At 37.4% G+C, this 21240-nt stretch overlaps 2 protein-coding genes and 1 pseudogene across 2 annotated transcripts; 1 reads left to right on the top strand and 2 right to left on the bottom strand.

The window, feature by feature from the left end:
• Positions 1–5622: 5622 nt before the first annotated feature.
• Positions 5623–11947, bottom strand: LOC130728645 (tRNA (guanine(26)-N(2))-dimethyltransferase 2). The gene is made up of 12 exons (XM_057580170.1): positions 11734–11947; positions 11317–11649; positions 11079–11166; positions 10694–10815; positions 10220–10359; positions 10052–10124; positions 9178–9266; positions 8942–9047; positions 8069–8281; positions 7002–7196; positions 6628–6705; positions 5623–6120 (listed from the first exon to the last, which is right to left on the bottom strand). The coding sequence occupies exons 1-12, from the start codon at positions 11827–11829 to the stop codon at positions 5887–5889; spliced, it is 1767 nt and encodes a 588-aa protein (XP_057436153.1). The 5' UTR covers positions 11830–11947; the 3' UTR covers positions 5623–5886.
• Positions 11948–14972: 3025 nt separating this feature from the next.
• LOC130728643 (COBRA-like protein 4) lies at positions 14973–17792 on the top strand. Its single transcript, XM_057580169.1, has 6 exons — positions 14973–15160; positions 15290–15369; positions 15827–16283; positions 16543–16690; positions 16796–17073; positions 17165–17792. Exons 1-6 carry the CDS (start codon positions 15109–15111, stop codon positions 17443–17445), a joined length of 1296 nt encoding a protein of 431 aa, XP_057436152.1. The 5' UTR covers positions 14973–15108; the 3' UTR covers positions 17446–17792.
• Positions 17793–18526: 734 nt separating this feature from the next.
• LOC130728644 (protein COBRA-like) lies at positions 18527–20834 on the bottom strand (annotated as a pseudogene).
• Between the last annotated feature and the right edge of the window lie 406 nt (positions 20835–21240).

The following is a 21240-nucleotide window of genomic DNA, read 5'->3' as shown; positions in this document are numbered from 1 at the left end:
GGTAGAGGAAATCTCCATTGTTCTTACTGTAAGAGGGATGGACACACACAGGATCGTTGTTACTCTCTAGTTGGGTTTCCAGACAAAACTGCTAATGTCGCACAGTCTATGGAGTCCAAGGTTGAATCTGATGGTGCAAAGAACCACTCATTCTCAGCTGATGAGTACAAGGAATATCTCCAGCTGAAGGGCGCTCAACGATCATCTTCGTCAGCAACTGTTGCTCAAACCGGTAATTCTACAGTTTGTTACTCTCATTCTACACCTGTTGGATCCTGGGTTTTGGATTCCGGTGCCTCAGATCATCTCACTGGTAATCCTTCCTTTTTCTCTAACTTATCTTCACCCAAAACTACACACCATGTTACCCTTGCAAATGGCTCGAAAGTACAAGCCACCGGTGTTGGGCAGACATCTCCTCTTCCTACACTACCTTTGAGTTCTGTTCTATTAGTTCCGGGATGTGCTTTTAATCTTATTTCTATCAGTAAATTAACCAAATCATTAGGTTGTGCCATAACTTTTACCTCTGATTCCTTCTTTATACAGGACCGGAGTACGGGACGGATGATTGGAGCAGGATCTGAATCACATGGTCTCTATTATCTACAACAACCATCTTCTGCAATTTGTGCGGCTGCTGCTGAGTCTCCGAGTTTACTTCATCGTCGTCTGGGACATCCGAGTTTGGACAAATTAAAGAAGATGGTGCCTTACTTGTCGCAGTTAGAGTCTTTGGAATGCGAGTCATGTCAGCTTGGGAAGCATGTTAGGTCGTCTTTTCCTAGTAGTGTCAATAAAAGGGCCCTACATCCATTTGATGTCATTCATTCTGATGTTTGGGGTCCAAGTCGTGTTTCTTCTATCTTAGGATATAGGTATTATGTCAGTTTTATTGATGATTTCTCCAGGTGTACTTGGATATTTTTAATGAAAGATAGATCTGAGTTGTTTAGTATCTTTCAAAATTTTTGTCATGAAATTGAAACTCAATTTGATAAGAAAATTCGTGTTCTGCGAAGTGATAATGCTAAAGAGTATTTTTCTGATTCCTTTAACTCTTTTATGAAGTCTCATGGCATTATACATCAGTCTAGTTGTCCACATACACCCCAACAAAATGGGGTAGCTGAGAGAAAACATAGACATATTGTGGATACGGCTCGTACTTTATTGATCAATGCTAATGCACCTTTAAAGTTTTGGGGTGAAGCTGTTTTGACTGCAGGATATTTGATAAATCGGATGCCATCATCTGTTTTGGGTAATCAGATTCCTCATTCCATGTTGTATCCTAGGGAATCTTCATTTTGTGTTCTGCCTCGTGTCTTTGGTTGTACTTGCTTTGTTCATGATCTTTCACCAGGTCGTGATAAGATGTCTGCTCGGGCTGTCAAATGTGTCTTTTTAGGTTACTCTCGTGTTCAAAAAGGGTATAAGTGTTACTCTCCATCCACACATAAGTTCTACACTTCTGCAGATGTCACGTTCTTTGAAGATACACCTTACTTTGTTACAACTGGTCAACAATCTGATCTAGATATCTTTCCTGTGGTTTTACCTGTTCCTCAAGTGTCTATGTCACCATCTTCGGTCGTTACTCCTCAAGCAGACACTTCCACTCCATCAGCGCCAGCTCCTGATATGTCTCGTTATCGCATTACTTATGAGCGTCGCCCACGACGTACTGTAACGGATGAGCCCCACGACTCAGTTTCTGCAGGAAATGAGACATGTGATTTGGTTCCTCATCCAGCCTCCTCTCCTGCTTCGGATCCTGTTGACTTGCCCATTGCCCTTCGGAAAGGTAGTCGTTCTACTCGTAATCCCCATCCTATTTATAATTTTCTCTCATATCATCGCTTGTCCCCTGCATACTACGCTTTTGTTTCTACCATATCTTCCATTATTGTACCTAAGACTATACAGGAGGCCCTATCTCACAAAGGTTGGCGTCAAGCGATGATTGACGAGATGACAGCTTTAGAGTCTAATAATACATGGGAGCTTGTTCCTCTTCCTGCAGGGAAATCTATTGTTGGGTGTCGTTGGGTCTTTAATGTTAAAGTAGGCCCTGATGGACATATTGATCGATTGAAGGCTCGTCTTGTTGCCAAAGGGTACACTCAGGTTTATGGCTTGGATTATAGTGATACTTTTTCACCAGTTGCAAAGATGGCATCTGTCCGTTTATTTTTGGCCATGGCTGCTATGCGACATTGGCCCTTGTTTCAGCTGGATATTAAAAATGCTTTCTTACATGGTGATTTGGAAGAAGAGATCTATATGGAGCAACCACCGGGGTTTATTGCTCAGGGGGAGTCAGGACTAGTTTGTAAATTGCAAAAGTCTCTGTATGGTCTGAAACAATCACCCCGAGCTTGGTTTGGCCGTTTCAGCAATGTTATTCAGCAGTTTGGGTTAGTTCGTTGTGAAGCGGATCACTCAGTCTTCTTTAGGTGTTCATCCTCAAAGACGTTCATTTATCTTGTTGTCTATGTGGATGATATTGTAATCACCGGTGATGACCAAGAGGGCATACAAGCTCTTAAGCAGCACCTGTTTCAGCATTTTCAGACTAAGGATCTTGGATCTTTGCATTACTTTCTTGGGATTGAGGTAGCTCAGTCAAAGTCTGGCATTGCTATTTGTCAAAGAAAGTATGCGCTTGATATTTTGGAAGAAACAGGCCTTCTTAACTGCAAGCCTGCGGATACTCCTATGGACCCTAATGTGAAGCTTCTGCCTAACCAGGGGGAGCCTTATTCTGATCCAGGAAGATATAGGAGGTTAGTAGGAAAGTTGAATTATCTCACAATGACCAGGCCTGATATATCATTCTCTGTTAGTGTTGTCAGTCAGTTTTTAAACTCTCCTTGTAAGAGTCATTGGCAGGCTGTTATTCGGATACTTCAATACATAAAAGGGTCGCCTGGAAAAGGTCTTGTTTATACTGATAGAGGTCATACTAGTATTACTGGATATTCAAATGCGGATTGGGCAGGTGATGCAGGTGATAGGAGATCCACCTCTGGTTATTGTGTTTTTATTGGTGGAAATCTCATCTCTTGGAAGAGTAAGAAACAAAGTGTTGTTGCTAGATCAAGCACCGAAGCTGAGTATCGTGCTATGGCTCATACTACGTGTGAGCTCTTGTGGTTGAAGCACTTACTTCAGGAGTTGAAGTTTTGTGCGATTACTCCTATGAACTTAGTATGTGACAATCAGTCAGCTTTACATCTTTCTTCTAATCCGGTTTTTCATGAACGAACAAAACATATAGAAGTTGATTGTCATTTTATTAGGGAGAAGATTCTTTGTGGTACTATCAAGACTTCTTCTGTTTGCTCTCAAGATCAGCTGGCTGATATTTTTACCAAGTCTTTACGAGGTCCCCGGATAAAATATATATGTGACAAACTGGATGCATACGATTTATATGCTCCAACTTGAGGGGGAGTGTTGAGATATGTAGATAAAATAAATAGGGAATAAATATATTTAGTATATTTTATCTTTTATTAGGATAGATCTTTTCCTTATTTAGCTATCCCTAAACTCTTGTATATATATATGTACTCAGCTTCATGGAATAATCAATCAGAATATCCATAGGGATCAAATTTTAAACTGATGTGTTTAGAAATTTGGAGTTTTCTTTGGTAGTTTATCTGCCACTGAATCATTGTCCTATTATCAGATGCTATATTCAAATTGAAAAAATCCAAATCTAGAAAGGCCTGTGTTTGTTATGGTATATAAATACATAGTCTATTTCTATTTCATATTTAAATAGCACTCATCTCATTGTGAACTTGGATTTTCAGGAACTTTACTATAACCTATTCTAATACTTTTATGTCATAGGCACAAACTAAAGGACAAAGAGAACCGAATGATATATGTCATATGATGTAATCCAAGCTATATTTAGATCTGAAATCTAAACCCTGCACTGATGCAAAATTCTTACCACACTATTTCTAGAAGTTCATTATGGGCAGATAGGAACCCTCATGTATTTGTTATGTTGTGAAAATGAAAATATCAACAACAGTTTCTCCATCATCTTGTAGCAGCATGTCTAGACATGACCAACTGTATGTTTGGAATTTCTTTTACAATTAATTCTAAAGCCTAAATCAATTTCAGGAGAAAGCTCATGTGAGTAACTTTAGGTGGTAAATTGATCATGAGGAAAAAATAAGTTGATACAAACATGTTATAAACAAGAAACAAGATATATGTTCCGGTAGAGCTGCACAGGAATATGAATATCCCCATCCTTTATGGGATTTGGAAGCTTCTGACATAGGTTTTTGTTTGAATGTTGCCATTGCGCCAATAGAGCTGTAATTTTCGTTTTATTGGGTGGATACTTGTAATTTTATATTTGAATTTTGTTCTTACTACTGTCCCTCAGTCCCTTGTAATTTTATATTTGAGTTTTGTTATTACTACTGTCCGTCCCAACTAAGCTCCATAATTCAGTTACATTTTTTACAGGGGAATCTGTGCCACTAACCATGCTTTTATATCTGGTAAATTTGTAAAACTTCTTTTTGGTGTTTCTGTAGGGTTAGAAAACAAATTTGAGATCCCCGTAGGATAGCTCAAGTGGTTGGAGTTGTGAGACATATGGGTTGGGTAGAGTGAGGTTCAGGATTCGATTCCTGGCGAGTGTATCTTTCCGATGTAAAAAAAAAAAAAGTTGAGCGTTTACTTTGCAGTAGTTGTTTTAATTTTAATTTTATGAGACTTATATTTATGAGGTTCCTTAATATTGAAAGAAATAAAAAATGCAAAAAAAATTATTATTAGGTTCTTTAATATTATATGACCAAGTTTTTTCTTTAAAAAAATGTTTTAACACTCTGGAGGTCCCTGAAATTGTTCCCCGTACGAAAATAAGTCCCTGAAAAAAAAATTCCGATTCCGAATCCCTGGATTTTTTTTTAATCAAAATAGGTCCCTACTCGTTTTTTCAGCTTATGTGACTTAATTTTTACTGAGTCAAATATTCCACGTGGCTTTTATATTTTTTTTAAATACACATGGATTAAAAAAATAAAATTAAACATTTAAATTTAAAATTAAAATCTTATTAACCTAATTAACCCTAAATCTAAGGATTTAATTTTAAATTTTAAATCTAATTAGGGATTTAGGTTAATTAGATTAAGGGTTTAATTTTAAATTTAAATGTTTAATTTTATTTTTTTAATCATGTGTATTTAAAAAAAAATCTAAAAGCCACGTGGAATCAATGACTCAGTAAAAATTGAGCCACCTAAGCTGGTAACACGAGTAGGGACCTATTCTGATTAAAAAAAAATTTCAGGGATTCGGAATCGGGAAAAAAAATTTCAGGGACTTATTTTCGTATGGGGAACAATTTCAGGGACCTCCAGAGTATTTAAGCCTTAAAAAAATGAAGAGTATGGCGACGAAGCAATCAAGTATTCAAACTTTTATTTTTTGAACTAAGTATTCAAACTTAAACTGCATGAAATACGAAATCCGAAATCAATGAAATAAAAATATTTCTAGCCATACAATTTCCAGAAGTAAACAAAACCAAGATTCAATACCTAATTTAATTTGGGGAAAGTGCAATAATAGTGTCATCAAGGAATCACTCACTCTAATGCAATTTCCAGAACGAAGCAAAACCAAGGTGCAATACCTAATTTAATTTGGTGAAAGTGCATTAAGGAATCACTCACTCTACTATTTACAAAAATGTAGTGACAACAAATAGGATTGGACCAAATAAATAAAATAAAAGTGACAACAGTTAGCTTTCTTTGTTAACCTTGATATAGAACTGTAGGACCCCAAGATTGATAAAATAGTTTCATAAACAAAACCTGAGTCAATTGTGAGCTAAGCTGTGATATTATCTTCTGTCTTCTGTATCTTGCTTTTAGATTCTTCGTTGTTTTCCTGGTTGAGAGCTACATCAACTGCTGCTTGACCCAAAATAGATACATGCTTGCTAGTGATCTGACGTCCTGCCCTAAGTTTAGGACCCCAGTGACTTTCAGGATTTGGAAGAAAGCGAGCAACCTTCTTAACTTGAGCCTTACTGAGAGACGCCACAGCACGAGCAAAATTAGCCTACAGGGGACACATGCAAGAGAATTTCAAGCCACCATTACTATACCAGATCATGGGGTGGGTGTTAAGATGAAGTGGGAAAACACCCCCTCTAGAAGGTGCATATTTGTGCAATTTGAGAAATACATACAAACCAAAGATTTAAAGGTTTAAGGGTTATGTAAACTTTGAGTAACATTATTGTTAGGGATTTGAGGATTTCCATGCTACCCATCATCAGTAGAGCTTTATGTAACTTTCTAAAGCCGAAGGTTATGGGAGAGGTCGCCCTTAGGAGAAGGCTATCAACTAGATCAGCCGCCTCAAATTTTGGCTATCTCATGTGTGGCCCCCATCACATTAAATTTCCAGATTTCACACATTTTTGTCATTTAACACATTTTAATTGTGCTTTCTCTTTCATTGACAAATACTAACAAAAATGGATATGAATTCCATAATGTTAAATGATCATATAAAAGGTCATGTATTTTATGTGAGAAAACAAAACTTAGAGCCAAAATATACCTGGAGAACAGGTTCCTTTGAAAGTATGACACTTCCTGGTAGATCTGCTGGTTGAGCTTTCACAGGATGAGTTTTTACCTATAATGGAATAGAATCAGTAACTGAGAAATGCAAAGGCAAGACATTCCTAAATTCTTTACCCAAAATGCCCAAACACAAGAAAATGAACCACTTCAAGATTAAGATACAGTCATACTGTTCTGAAAAAAGACATAGCATTTTATATTCAAGTGCACACATGCACGAACACATGAAAGAAAATCATACTCTGAAAGAACCAAGAGGTCAAAGACAAATGAAAAAGAAACAAGGTCTTAATTACACCATGAACAGAAAATCAGCAACAACCAGTCAATCATGTGTAACTTCCTTACCCAGCAGCGCATTATATCCCAAATAACATCCATGGGTGCATCTGATTTCAGTCCCAATGGACTAGCATGAGTTCCAGATATAAGATAGCCTGCATTGATCACAGCAGAACGAAAAACAACTGCAGATGGAGAAGTGCATTTAAGTGTTGCACCGAGATTGTGCAGACTCAAAAACAGGGGAACATGTAGCAGTTCCTGAAAAAGAACACAATTATATGATAATATTAGAATAACTACATAGGCAAAATATTTCTATACAGCAGGATCTTTAACTAGTAATGGAAGCACAGTGGACTTGTCAGGGACCTCTCAGTTGAGGATTCGCTCACAAGTAACATGGAGGTCGCCTACTGAAAGGGTCGCCTCTTCACTCATGCAGAATTTATAGATCCAGAGGCCATAACAAAGACATGGAGAGCTATTAATGAAGACACACATAGCCTTCATACTTCAGGCATGGTGTCTTGTGGACTGGTCAGGGGCTTCCAAGTTGAGGACTCGACCAAGTTACGCCTGGATTGAGGCGATTCATGTGATAGGGCGATTCTTCTTTGAACGACATTGGCAAGTGATGAACCCAGTGTACAGACTCAAGGTGACCCCTTGAAGCTTGAGAGATTCCTGACGAGTCACACTCCCTATGTGGCGAGCGAATTTCACGCCGTGCAGCTTGATTTATTCACTTAGCAAGTAAGACTTTACCTGTCCTTCATAGATTTCACATCTGCAAGCATAGATGTCACCCATTCTTGGTCATGGATCCGAGCAGACCATGTAGGCCCGCTCATGTTGAAGGCCCCAGTCTTAGAGAGATCTATGGTTAGGGTTATTCGCTTACCACTATAAAAGGGAAAATGACCTCTTATAAAAAGGATGTTTACTTGATATACTGAAACGGTGGCTAGGTTTAGAACCCTAATTCTAATAGGGTTTTAACTTGGTCTCCTCTGTTTACTCAACGTGAACACACAGTAAGTTGCACAGCCTAAACAAACACCAGCCACACATCTGAAGCATACCACACCATGTGATATGCATGGTATTAAAAACACAGTAGATAAACACACCTCTGATATTGTAGTCAACACAGCACTTATGCGATCATAAGCAGGATACCTGTCCTTCATAGATTTCACATCTGCAAGCATAGATGTCACCCATTCTTGATCATGGATTGGAGCGGACCGTATAGGCCCGCCCATGTTGAATTTCTTCCCACAATGAGTGCATTCTTGAGGAACAATAGGACCGTGTCCAGGTAGATATCTGGCACTATTATTCTGAGAAATGAAAATACAAAAATAAGACTACCCATCAGATGAATCATAAGCATTGGACTCAATTTACATCTTAAAAGATAAAAAAAATAAAAAAAAAATTAGTAGTAAAAGGAACACTTCAAACCAGGGCATCATAATAGAATTTATCATCCACCACATCTACCTCAACTACATGCAAGAAAAGAATTATATAGGTTTTTATCAGGGAATTTTTTTTTTTTTAGTTTGGTAGTGTCAACAATACCTATACTATATGAATCAGAGAGACTGATGGGTCAAACCTATAAAGATCACTCCATTTCATTCTTCCATTACACATAAAGACAAAAGTTAGCCAGATTCTAACTTCTAGACCATGTAAAGAACACACCCACACAAGCATTATATAGGTTGTGTCACCCCAACTTTGTTTTTGACTGCAAGAAAAGAAACCTAGAAAACCAAATAGGCAAAGCAAACAAAAGGCTACACAATAATGAGGGTAACATCAAGACCAATAGCTTTGATTATTACAGGATATCATATAACAACAATACATGCCAGGAACCGAGATATGGCAGAAAATAGTGAATCACAGATAACAATTTCACTTTCCAAGCAACATCTATTTCTTGTGATATATACAAACAAGTATGATTTTCGAAATCCCAGGATATATACCTTAGAAATGGTCCTCCCAATGGGCTGGAGGTGGAAAGAATCACAGCCAGTGCACTGATAAACATATGAAAGCTTCAGGGGAGTGTTTTTCATCGCACTTGCAGACCTGCAACCCATTATTTCATGTTTCAGTTGACCGCCGAGAAAGTTATGTATTGTTATGTAATCATCATTTCATGAAGTCTCCAACAAAACATTTTCATTGAAATGATGTCAGAAAAACGAAGAGGACTTACGTGTATATGCGAACAAAAACACGAACATAAAAGTCCATTTGAACAGATAGAACTGGAACAATATATCGCTTGTAACGATTTGCATGACTCTGCATTAAATGTGTTTCATGGAATCAGCCGATAGCAAATGTCAGATAAGACTGCTTACAGTAGATGCACAATATGGGTCCAACTTTATATCACCATGTCACTTTTTTTTTCTGTTTTCCTAACATTCAGCTGTTCATTCCGCTGAAACTAATCTAAGAAGGGTAGATACAAGCAAAGATAAACATATATCCTATAATTAGTAATCATACAATCAATAAACCGATGTGCAGTAAGGGACCATCAAGCTTCTTTTCTAATTTAAATTTTATGATTTTATAATTCCGCACTTTACTTTATAAAATGCATCAAATCCTCTCAATAAGAAAAGATACTGAAACACAGTTAATGTAATAATTTATCACTGCTCCGTGAAGTGTCATCAAGGTAATTCTATATCTAGTGATTTTTTTGTCCAGAGAACATTTATTTTTTAGAAATAGCAACAATAATCCTCAGAAGTAACCTTTTGTCTGGCACTCACAGGAAACTGGCCTAGAGCCTTAAATAAATATTAATATTCATGTATGAGGGATATTTAGTCCATCCATTTTTTTTTAAATTGATAATATTTAAAATACAGCTACTAGTACTCTTGCTGGATTTGTTTACTTCCCATGTGCAGGGAAATGATAGCAACATATATTCTCTGATATTGCTCAAATTCCACTAACAATATGACTATATATTGATTGGACAATTAATTCACCTCTCAAATCCTTATAATTGCAGCAAATTGAATAAATCTTAGTTTCAATGTAAAGAGACATAATCATTATATGTATACCTCGATGGAAGCCAGAAGGATTCTTAAAGCCATTTCATGGCAATACTTTCCTCTCAGTGGGTATGATCCATATCTAGTATGAACAGAAGTTGTAAGAAGATCAGTCCACTAATCATATTATTGTTGAGTGAAAGCTCATGCCCAATAAGAGTATTAAGTTAACATTACTTTGAATAGCAGACCTCCGCGTACCCCCCACAGAGCACTGTCATATCTGTTGCAGTACACATCAGCATACCGCCATCAACAACAGATTGAACTGCTGAATCCAGAAACACGGAAGGTGAACCATAAGGATCAAGATCAACCTGAAAAAACAAGAACAATTGAAGGCTATGAAACGTGGTTAAATTAAAAATCATGTAACAAGCTTCTTTCCATAAGATAAAGGAACAGATAATATAAGTAGTTATTAATAAGGGGGTTACAAGAAGTGGATCCTATATGATTGTCCAACTCCAGGATTCAGACTCAACAATTTAAAAGTTCTTTTCCTCAGATTAAAAGGCCAATACAAACACATAACAATGGTATTCAGCAAAGCACTAACTCTAAGCCACTTGAGGTGGTGATCATAATCATAGGTTCAACTTGTGGCAATGACTTCGTGATGTAATATAAGAAAAAATTGCATCCACTTACCACATCAAATTCTTTCGGGTGGGTTAACATATATACACGAGCATCAGCAAGATGAGACTCCACTTTTGAGCATGCGACTGATCCATTGAATTTGATGTTCCTTCTACATGCCTCCACAGAAGCTGCCAGAGGCAAAAATCAGGAGTGAGTCTGCAAATTCATAACATAAATGATGAAAAGAAGAAGAACTAGTCTCTTAAAGTAAAGAAGACTATTATAAATGGAGAATGCTAAACAGCCTGGAAATCCGTAACTGGAAGTTTGTCCAGACTCCAGATACAAAGGTGGTAGAGAATAGAGAATTTATGTTCTAGACCAATTGAATGATACTGAAAGACCATATACAAAACATTGTTTTTCATATAATGAAAATTCCTTGAAGAACCTTTATCATTGTCCAGAGCAACAACCTGCCCAATCCCTTCTACTTCACGAGCATATCTGAGAGCCCTTAACCCAGAAGCAGATAAAGCCTGTGTATAAATGCAACTAAAACGCAGTTATAAACACGATGCAACTTTTGGACTTGCATTGCAACGAAAATTATTTAATCAGCTATTAAATGTTAACGCCCAGATAGCATTAAAACTAATATAAATGGAAACTAAACAATTGTGTAAAACCTCAAGAACTCTCAGTGGCTTCAGTTCCCCCTGAGCTTTTCCTTCTGAAACATTGATTGACTCTCCTTCAGCATCGCATTCTTCAGCGGTTTTGATTGGTTCTTCTCTCATGCTGCCCGGTTCTTCAGGAGATATCTCCTCCTGTGCTCCACACTCCCCATCTTCAGGCAGAGATGTTTGAGGTCCATCTTCCACAACATGCTCAGAAAAACAACTTTCTGATACCTTTTTAGCTGCTTTTGTTCTCTTAGACAACAACATTGCTTCATGCTCTTGCTTTCGTTTCAAAATAAAAGCCCTCAACACAGCAATTGACATATCCCTGTTATTAACCTAAAATCATTACACAGTGGAAGGTTAAGTAACATTCACTAACCACAAAATTATTCAATCGGAAGAAAGATGAGATTTTGAGACCTGGGCTTTGTTATAGAACACTTCATTCTCGGGTTGCATGAGAATCTCAGCTTCACCCTCCTTAATGATTTTGTAATCATTGAGATCCATTGCCATTGAAAAGGAAGAACAAGACTCTGTGTAAGTGTTCAACTTCCAGCAACAAGACTCTGTGTGCACTGTGCACACACACCCACTTTGGATCCTCTCCTCTACGCAGTAAACAAAACCTCTATTCAGAAAAAGGGTTGAAAATTTATACTGTGTTTATTTTTCAATTTTATATCGGGTTAATTAAATATGTTTTTACTCTTATAAGATTTATGGTCTTTTATCAACACATTTTGGCTAAGTTGGCAATGACAGATTACTTCACCTCAGAAAGTTGTGTGTTTGATTCCGCCGTTGATATGAGAGATATGTTGGTGGACCATATGTAAATACCTTTGTAAGCTACATGTGATTTCTGCTCTAACTCGTGATGGTAACCGAAGTTGAACAACCTGAAACTTTTTATTACCAAAAATGATTTTGGGTCCTCTTACAAGACTTCACGTGTTGTGGTAAATGTAGAGTCTATAGATTAAGGGAGTGGTTTTGATTGAGGTTATTTTTCTCCTCTTGGCTCTTTTGGTTTCCTAAAGAAAAAGAGTAATGATATATACACACCTCATCTTTTAAACACTTCATTTCCACCTATTTTTGTTTCTACCTCTCTCCTCTTATCATCTATCACATCTCATACTTTCTCTCTCATAATCGGCAGTTATGAGACTAATCCTTCGAAACCCTGAGATCAAAGTAAGTAGGTAAATTTCTCCCTACAAATCCTTCTTATGCACCGCACAAGAATCAAACTTTGAACTAAATTCTTAAGAAGTCCGACTAAAGGGACCGCCAAATAAAAGGAGTGATTGAAGCTAGTTGAAATCGACCTCATGAACAATAGCATCGTAGTGAGTTTTGTTTGATTGAAAATAGTTTAGTTTAAGATGCTCATAAAGATTTTTTTTCCCTGGCATTACCGTAGCTGATGGTGAGAGGTAAAAGTGTCGTGGAGTGAGCAACATTATTGACTATGGTTGGAGTTGACCCCCGGAATAGCAGCCCTCTAACTCTAGCATTGGCGTAGCCGATGGTTGTTGGTGATTTTAGAATCATCAATGTATTTTAGTAGTAATGTGATCTACTATAGGCTGATGCAATTACGCGTTAGGCTCGGAATCGAGTCAGGTTAGTGCGGAGTGCACGCTCGGTGAGCCAACGCATAATTGACCGCGAATACGAATCGGGGTCCAAGGGGCGGAGCCCCTGGCCAGGTCAGCGGGCGGGGTGCGGGGCAGCGCCCCGTTAGAAATTTTCCCGAACGGGTGTGACCCTAGTTTGAAAAATCGTGACTTATTTTCGAATAGTTGTGATCATTCGTGCAGCCTCCTATATAAGGTGACTTGCAGCCTAAGGTATCGACACAGAAAAACAGAAAACCGAATACAGTAACAGATATTCGAAAACAGAACTCTCTACTTTCTTGATCTGTTCTCTTGTGCCAAGAAGCAGATTGATTGTCAAGTATTATCCCAACAAAGATTTCGTGAACCCAGGCAATCATAGGGTCGAAATAATTTGTTCGGAAAGTGGACGCTCACGATTCTTGACTTTATCCAGGATTATCACACCCAGATTTCTAACAATGGTTAGAGGTATTAAGTGTCGTGGGGTGGACACCATTATTAATTCTGGTTGGAATGACCCTCGAAACATAAGTAATTAATTCAGTGTCCAAGGAAAAATGTCAACTTATCGGTCAGGAGTGCATAGAAGAGGGAGATGGGCAAAGACTTATGTAGTTATGTCTGATTCAATCACCATTTCAAAATTTTTTTAAGAAAAAAAATAACTCATAACCCTTTCCATGTGCTTATAAAAAAAAAAAACCCTTTCCATGTCATTGACAAGTATTTTTTAATAAATTAAATTATCCACATCATTTTTGTTATCATTGATCCATCAACATTGTTTTTTTTTTAAAGTAACAACCATTGTTTTTTTTAAGTAACAAACATTGTTAATATTGAATGAAAATTAACGAAATGACTAAATTTGTGATTTTTTAATCAAGCAAAAAAAAAAAATTAGGACGATCAATATTAGTTCCTTAATTTTTCTTTCGTTTGTTGTAATTTTCCGACGCACCCAATTTTTTTTTTACTCAAACGCTATAATAGAGGAAACCGAAAATGTATTTCAGGCAACACTTCTAAATTATTATGAATTCAAAAGTAATTTAGTAAACATTTCAAAAAAAAAAGTAATTTAGTAATAAAATAGACAAAATTGTTTAGTAGAGATGAAAATTGATCAATTTAGTCATTTAGTCATTAAAATATAAAAAAAGTACATTTGGTGTGTAAACCTTGAAAGATGTTAAAGATAAATCCATTTTAGTCCTTCCAAAAATAAATTGAATTTTTTTCATCTTTAGCGTCCATTTTGCCTATTTACTAAGTAAAGGGACGATATTTGTCGGCCTTATACCTTTCACGAAGGAATTGACAAATATCTTGAGGTCATGGACAAACGGGGCATAATAAGGCTAGAAATTAGTAGGTATGTGAGAAAATGTGTTCAAGGCTTGAAGCATTCATGTTTTGTGGACATGCTTGCAGCAGTTGGGGTGTCCCTATGATCAGAAAGGAACTCACTAACTGTGTTCCTATGCAGCTTGCTTGCTTCAAACTCATGTCTCTGACTCAACGTGGTAACAAAAGCAAGACCACAAAGAGTAGGATCACAAAATTAGTTGGTAAGCTCTAGAGAAGTGACAGATTGTTACCAAATAGATCAAGTTTTTGGCCAATGTTGATCCAAGCAAGCACGTAGACTTTAATTGTCTGCAGAAGTAAGCCTATTAAATTTGGCCAAAACTTGAATATTTTCTTTTACTTGTGTTATACCTTCATTTCTGAAAGAATTATCTGTATGGAATAAGGGGCACACTTGTAAATTCTTAGTGTGTGGTGAGCCTAACCCATCATAGAACAATTGAGCCTTCAAACACTACAGTTGAAGTGTTACAATGTTCACTCTTGCACCTCCTGCAGTGCCGACTACTATGGTCAGTAGCCGTTGCTTTAAGATATGGAAACTTCAGTAAATATCAAGTATGAGACAGTGACAGATATATAAATGTGCAGGTACCTAACAACTATTAGGTGAGCCATCACTTGAACCTTAGAGAGAATTCCCCTCAAGACTCCTTTTCTACAAGACCACACATGACACATCCAATTCCATGGCATTGAGCTCAAGATACTACAATCTTACTGAAACAAAGTAGTGCTGACACTTGGAGAAAATTATCATAACTGATAACATCAAAGGCTTAATATCCAGGGAATGAGGCTTGTCATAGCAGCTCTTTGCGTAATTGTGCTATTTTCTTATGGAGGTAAGATAATAAGTTAACCTCTTTGATGATTTTGTTTCACTTTCACTCGCATTTTTTATTTTGCTTGTAGCTTTTTCACTATATATTGCATACATATTCAACTAATTTGTTGATGTTTTCTGGTTATAGTTGCCTATGATCCTTTGGATCCTAACGGAAACATAACAATCAAATGGGATGTTGTGTCTTGGACACCAGATGGCTATGTGGTAAGTAAAAACTGCATTGTTATTGGTCTTACCCTGTGACAACGTAAAACTGGCCGTATCTTTAACATGAATCATGTGATCCATATAATCGATCTCACTGGGTGGGTTAAGACTTTTGTTTGGATGAAGATCCACTGTCCTTATTTGATATCTTCTTCTGTCTCACCAATTTAAATATATTATGTAGGTATGAGTATGACAATTACAACCATACATGTGCGGTTTTTAAATGACATGACATAATTTAATTGGTGGGCAGGGAAGAAGACACCAAATGAGTACAAAAGATTTTAGTCCTTTTTGTTTATGTAATAAAATTCCAACAGAAACTAAGACAAAAATTAAAAAACTCAAATAGATAGAATGTCACTGTAATGTCACCTAGCATTGAAATTTATTGCACTTTGAGTAAAGTGCAACAATTCATGTAATGAAATCACCTGTTTCTGTCAACCAGGCAGTGGTAACAATGAGTAATTTCCAAAAGTTCAGACACGTCATGAACCCTGGATGGACATTGGGATGGTCATGGGCTAAGAAAGATGTTATATGGTCCATGGTAGGGGCTCAAACCACAGAGCAAGGAGACTGCTCAAAGTTCAAAGGCAATGTACCTCACTGCTGCAAGAAAACTCCCACAGTTGTAGACTTGCTCCCTGGTGTTCCTTACAATCAGCAATTCTCAAACTGCTGCAAGGGTGGAGTGGTTGCAGCATGGGGCCAAGACCCTTCAGCAGCTGTCTCATCCTTCCAAATCAGTGTGGGGCAAGCTGGTACTTCAAACAAGACAGTTAAACTCCCCAAGAACTTCACACTCTCAGCTCCAGGACCAGGCTACACTTGTGGCCCTGCCAAGATTGTTCCTTCCACCACTTTCCTCACAGCCGACAAGCGCCGCAAGACTCAAGCACTTAGTAAGTTCTCTACCTTCTCATTATCATATGAAAAATGATTTGTAGACATTCGTATAAGGCAGACACACAGTTATAAAGGAAGAGAAAAGAGAGTAGTAATAGATATGATGTATGATGGATGTGATAAGAAGAGAGAGATAGAGAGAAAAAAAAAGTATTTGTAGGGTGTCTCTAAGTATCATTACTGCTATCAATTCCCTCACCAACTTCCCCATTTAACAATTCTTGAAGTTTAATTTGTTCTGTCTGTTTTATGAAGTGACATGGAACGTTACCTGCACATATTCTCAATTTCTGGCAAGAAAAAACCCAAGTTGCTGTGTATCTTTGTCATCCTTCTACAATGAGACCATTACCCCTTGTCCCTCTTGTGCCTGTGGCTGCCAGAACAAGAAGAACTGTGTCAAGTAAAGTGTGATCTTTCAGAACAATTAATGACCTCTTCATATCTAACAACTACACAACCAAAAAGAATTGCCAAAATATTTCTCACATTTTGGTATGAAATGCAGGAATGAATCTAAATTTCTCAGCAAGGCTGGGGTTCACACACCAAAGAAAGACAGTGACCCACTGCTGCAGTGCACTCATCATATGTGCCCTATCAGGGTACATTGGCATGTGAAGGTCAACTACAAAGACTATTGGCGAGTCAAGATCGCTGTAACAAATTTCAATTACAGGATGAATTACTCTCTCTGGACTCTTGCAGTTCAGCATCCAAATCTTAAACATGTAACTCAAGTTTTCAGCTTTGATTACAAGCCTTTGCTTCCTTATGAGTCCATAAGTAAGTGCTAGCAAATAGATCTTCTAAATATGTTTCATAAGTCCATAACCTTAAGAATAACTACTTAATCATATTCCAATTTTTTATACAGATGATACTGGTATGTTCTTTGGCATGAAATACTTTAATGATCTCTTAATGGAAGCTGGACCAAGTGGGAATGTTCAATCAGAAGTGCTTCTTCAGAAGGACATGGATACGTTCACACTCAAGCAGGGGTGGGCATTTCCTCGCAAGATCTACTTTAATGGCGAAGAATGCATGATGCCGTCACCTGACACCTACCCATTCCTCCCTAATTCTGCCTCTGTAAATGTTCTAAACTTCCCAGGATTCATTTTCTCATTGATTGTGCTGCTAGCTGCTTGGTGAACTGATAAATATACGAGTTCGGATTGTTTTGTGAAACTTTGAAGCCAAGTTGTGTTGCACCTGGATACCGTGACAAAGGTATGAAGACTAAAAGGCATTCTTTGAAAACACCAAGCTAGACTCATGAATGTGTGTGTTGTGACAACTACCAGCAATGATTTTGTCTCAATCATGTAAATACTTATATTGCAATGCTCTACTGAACACTTCTCTCTCACTCATACACAATATTGAGCATGTAGAAAGCCATTAGCATTTCAAATCCACATATGATTAAGTGATTTTCATGTGATACGTTGCTATATATTATTCATTATAATTAAACTTTGATAAGGATTCACACATTACTGCATTACAAGTACAATAGACACAAATAATAGTACAGTAGCAAAGTCTACCACAAACATGCTGAATCCTAGGTAACACAAATCATGGGGCACGTGACCTAATCCTTTATTGGCCCCGGATGCCATCCTCTCACTCGCTTCAAATATCAAATTGACATCACAAGTCACAAATGAGTCAAAAACTGGTCTGGCAGAAAATTTTCTATCACAATGCTGAGTGTGGCACAGGTTGAAACTTTATGCCTGTGCGAAACATAATACCACAGCTACCAAAGAGGCCATCACTAAAGCAAACAAGGAAACCTCTTGCCGAGAACCAGCATTAGGTAACCATGGATACTCATCAGGCAAGGGCATAACACAGATGTCACCATTGAAAAGGATCTTCCGAGGAAAAGCCCAGCCCTCCTTAAAAGAAAAAGTTGATTTGTCCTTTCCGAAGAGCATGTACACTCATATTTTTTCTTTTCTCTATGGTTACAGGCCAGATACACCACATTTAGCATCGATTGTTGCCGATTCTGAAAAGAATACACCTTTGGTTCAATGCACTAAGCATATGTGCCCCGTCCGAATACATTGGCATATTAAACTTAACTACAAAGATTACTGGCGTGTGAAGGTCACTGTAACTAATTTTAATTACAAAATGAACTATTCTGAGTGGAACTTGGTTACTCAACACCCGAGCTTCGACAATCTAACTCAGTCATTCAGTTTCGACAATAGTCTTTGAAACTGAATGACTGAGTTAGATTGTCGAAGCTCGGGTGTTGAGCAACCAAGTTCCACTGAGAATAGTTCAATTTGTAATTAAAATTAGTTACAGTGACCTTCACATGCCAGTAGTCTTTGTAGTTAAGCATAATATGTCAATGTATTCGGACAGGGCACATATGCTTAGTGCATTGAACCAAAGGTGTATTCTTTTCAGAATCTGCAACAATCGATGCTAAATCTGGTGTATCTGGCCTGTAACCATAGAGAAAAGAAAAAATATGAGTGTACAGCTACAACTCAGTATCTAGAAGGAAATCAAAACAATCTGAGCCAAAGAAACGCACTCTACACAGCTCCCTGATCGAGATGAGTTACTCTGGCAACCACAAGCACATGTTGGGCAGGGTGTGATGGTATCATTATAAAAAGACGAGAGGGAGACACAGCAAGTGGGAGTTCTCTGAGCTAGAAATTGTGAATACGTGCATGTCACATTCCATGTCACTGCGATTATTGATCAGAGTAATGTTAAGAGTAATCAAAATAAATTGCTGAAATTTGTGAATAGTTACTAATAACAATTGCAAACCCAGAACAATTTTAAATCTAGCCAGATTAAGGGTACAACTCCTTTAACTTACTGAGTGCTTGAGTCACCCTCCTTTTATCTGGTTGAATGAATTTAGAGGGTGTCACAATTTTTGCTGGCCCACATGTATAACCTGGTCCTGGTGCTTTCAAAGTGAAGTGTTTGGGGAGTTTGACAGTTTTTTTTTTGTTGTTCCAGCTCTACCAACACTGACTTGAAATGATGCTACTGCATTGGTTAGATCTTGTACCCATGAACTAAGCACCCCACCTTTGCAGCAATTTGAGGATTGCATATTGTAAGGTGTTCCGGGAAGCAAATCTACTACTGTGGGGTCCTTTTTACAGCAATGTGGAATTGTTCCCTTAAACATTGAACAATCCCCTTCTTCAGTGGCCTGCCCCCCCACCATGCCCCATATTACCTCCTTTTTGGCCCATGTCCATCCTAATGACCAGCCAGGTGCAGCGATATGACGATATTGTTGAAAGTTGTTCATTGTAACAACCGCCTGTCCATTAACAACTTCAATCAATAATTTTAAAACTCAAAAAGTAATTTAGTAAATGCACACTCAATTTTTTTTTAACATTCCTTGGAACAAAATGATTTTGTTCTTTCAAAATTTTCAGGTAGTTATATTTTCCAAGTAAGAGTGATATATTATCACATATGAGATGCAGCTGACGTGAACATGCAGATCCATAAGAAAGGTGTGTTAAACCAGTAGAAAGAAAAGAAACCAACAATGAAAGAATAAACTTACAACATAACCATCTGGTGTCCAGGTTTTGATATCCCATTTGATTGTGATATTCCCATACTGATCCAGTGGATCATAAGCATCTGCAAGAAAAGCTTGAAACTTGAAAATATTCCAATGGCATACAAAGAAAGTAAACAGGAAAGCATATTATTCAAGTCAGTGGCTGGTGTATAACATTATAGTTTTTCTGCTTCACATATTTAACTTCTATGGGGAAGTTGATTCATAATTCCATCCCTTACACCCTAGATGTCTCTGATAACCTCCCTCCATTTAAAAACAATCACATCCTATGGAAAATTTGAAGAAACCCCCACTTTTCTTTACCAAATGTAAGGAACAGAGATTGCAGAAAGGGTAGGCGTAAGATCACCGAAGCATAAATGAAAACAAACCAAAAATGGAAAAGGTTTTGCGCATAAATTAAGAAAGCTGAACAACTCAAAAAAAAAAAACAGAGAATGTTAATTAAGACTATTAATTGGTTGAACCTGTTGAAGTGAAGCAAATGCAAGAGAGTAGAAACAAGAACAAAATGCAAGTAGTTGGTGCTGTTGAGCCCATTTTTCCTTGCTGCATGCAAATGCAAGTAGTTGGTACTGTTGAGCCCATTTTTCCTTGCTGCATGCAAATGGGTGGATATATAATGAGGAATGTAAATTTCCAAAACATTTCAGATGATGATATGCTAATGCTAATGAAAGTTGTTTTACCAATTAAGGGAAGGTGAGTGGTGACACACAACTCACAGTGGATCTAGCTAGAGATAAAGATTCGCATATGCTATAGTAACGGCCAGTTATTATTTTTCAGATTCAACTTGCTCTACTAAGAATTTCTGAATAAGAACAGAAGATTGAGAAAGGTAGAAAAAATAATTATATGTACGTAGAAAAATCATGGTTGTTTTTCTCTAAATTAGGAACCGATCGCTATCGCTAGACTATGCTTCTAGAAGGGAATAACTACGTACACAAATAAAAACCGAAGTGACAAAATAGCACAACTAATCTTTGTATGTTATTCACTTTAGCACTTCTCATATTTAAAGAATGGTTCAAATGCCAGATTCCTGAATAGTTGAGAAATAAAGAAGGGTAATCTTTAATATACACAAGTAAAAACTTGTGCATAGTTGCATAAGCTACTTTTGACCTATTATTGTGGGTTAACCAGATTTTTTTTTTAAATAATTCAAAAATCATTTATTAGTGAATTAGTTAATGAAGAGTTTAGGTTAATCAGATCTAGGTTCATCCTCATCCCCATCTCCTCCCTCTCAATTTTCACAGATCTATCTTTCAGAACCAACAATCACTAGCACCTCCATCATTTTCGGCGACACCAGGGTGGCTTGGTTCTCTCTTTCTCAT

The sequence above is a fragment of the Lotus japonicus genome, chromosome 1 (genome assembly GCF_012489685.1).
Source record: "Lotus japonicus ecotype B-129 chromosome 1, LjGifu_v1.2".
NCBI lineage: Eukaryota > Viridiplantae > Streptophyta > Magnoliopsida > Fabales > Fabaceae > Lotus > Lotus japonicus.
The sequence above is the reverse complement of the archived record's forward strand: the minus strand, read 5'-3'. Positions and strand labels throughout refer to the sequence as shown.

Coding starts and splice junctions, on each gene's coding strand:
- LOC130728645 (XM_057580170.1), bottom strand. CDS start 11,829: ATGGCAATGGATCTCAATGATTACAAAATCATTAAGGAGGGTGAAGCT. Junction 10,125..10,219: donor GCGGAGGTCTGCTATTCAAA/GTAATGTTAACT, acceptor TGTTCATACTAG/ATATGGATCATACCCACTGA. Junction 8,282..8,941: donor TTGGGAGGACCATTTCTAAG/GTATATATCCTG, acceptor TTCATTTCTCAG/AATAATAGTGCCAGATATCT.
- LOC130728643 (XM_057580169.1), top strand. CDS start 15,109: ATGAGGCTTGTCATAGCAGCTCTTTGCGTAATTGTGCTATTTTCTTAT. Junction 15,370..15,826: donor GGACACCAGATGGCTATGTG/GTAAGTAAAAAC, acceptor TCTGTCAACCAG/GCAGTGGTAACAATGAGTAA. Junction 16,284..16,542: donor CCGCAAGACTCAAGCACTTA/GTAAGTTCTCTA, acceptor TGTTTTATGAAG/TGACATGGAACGTTACCTGC.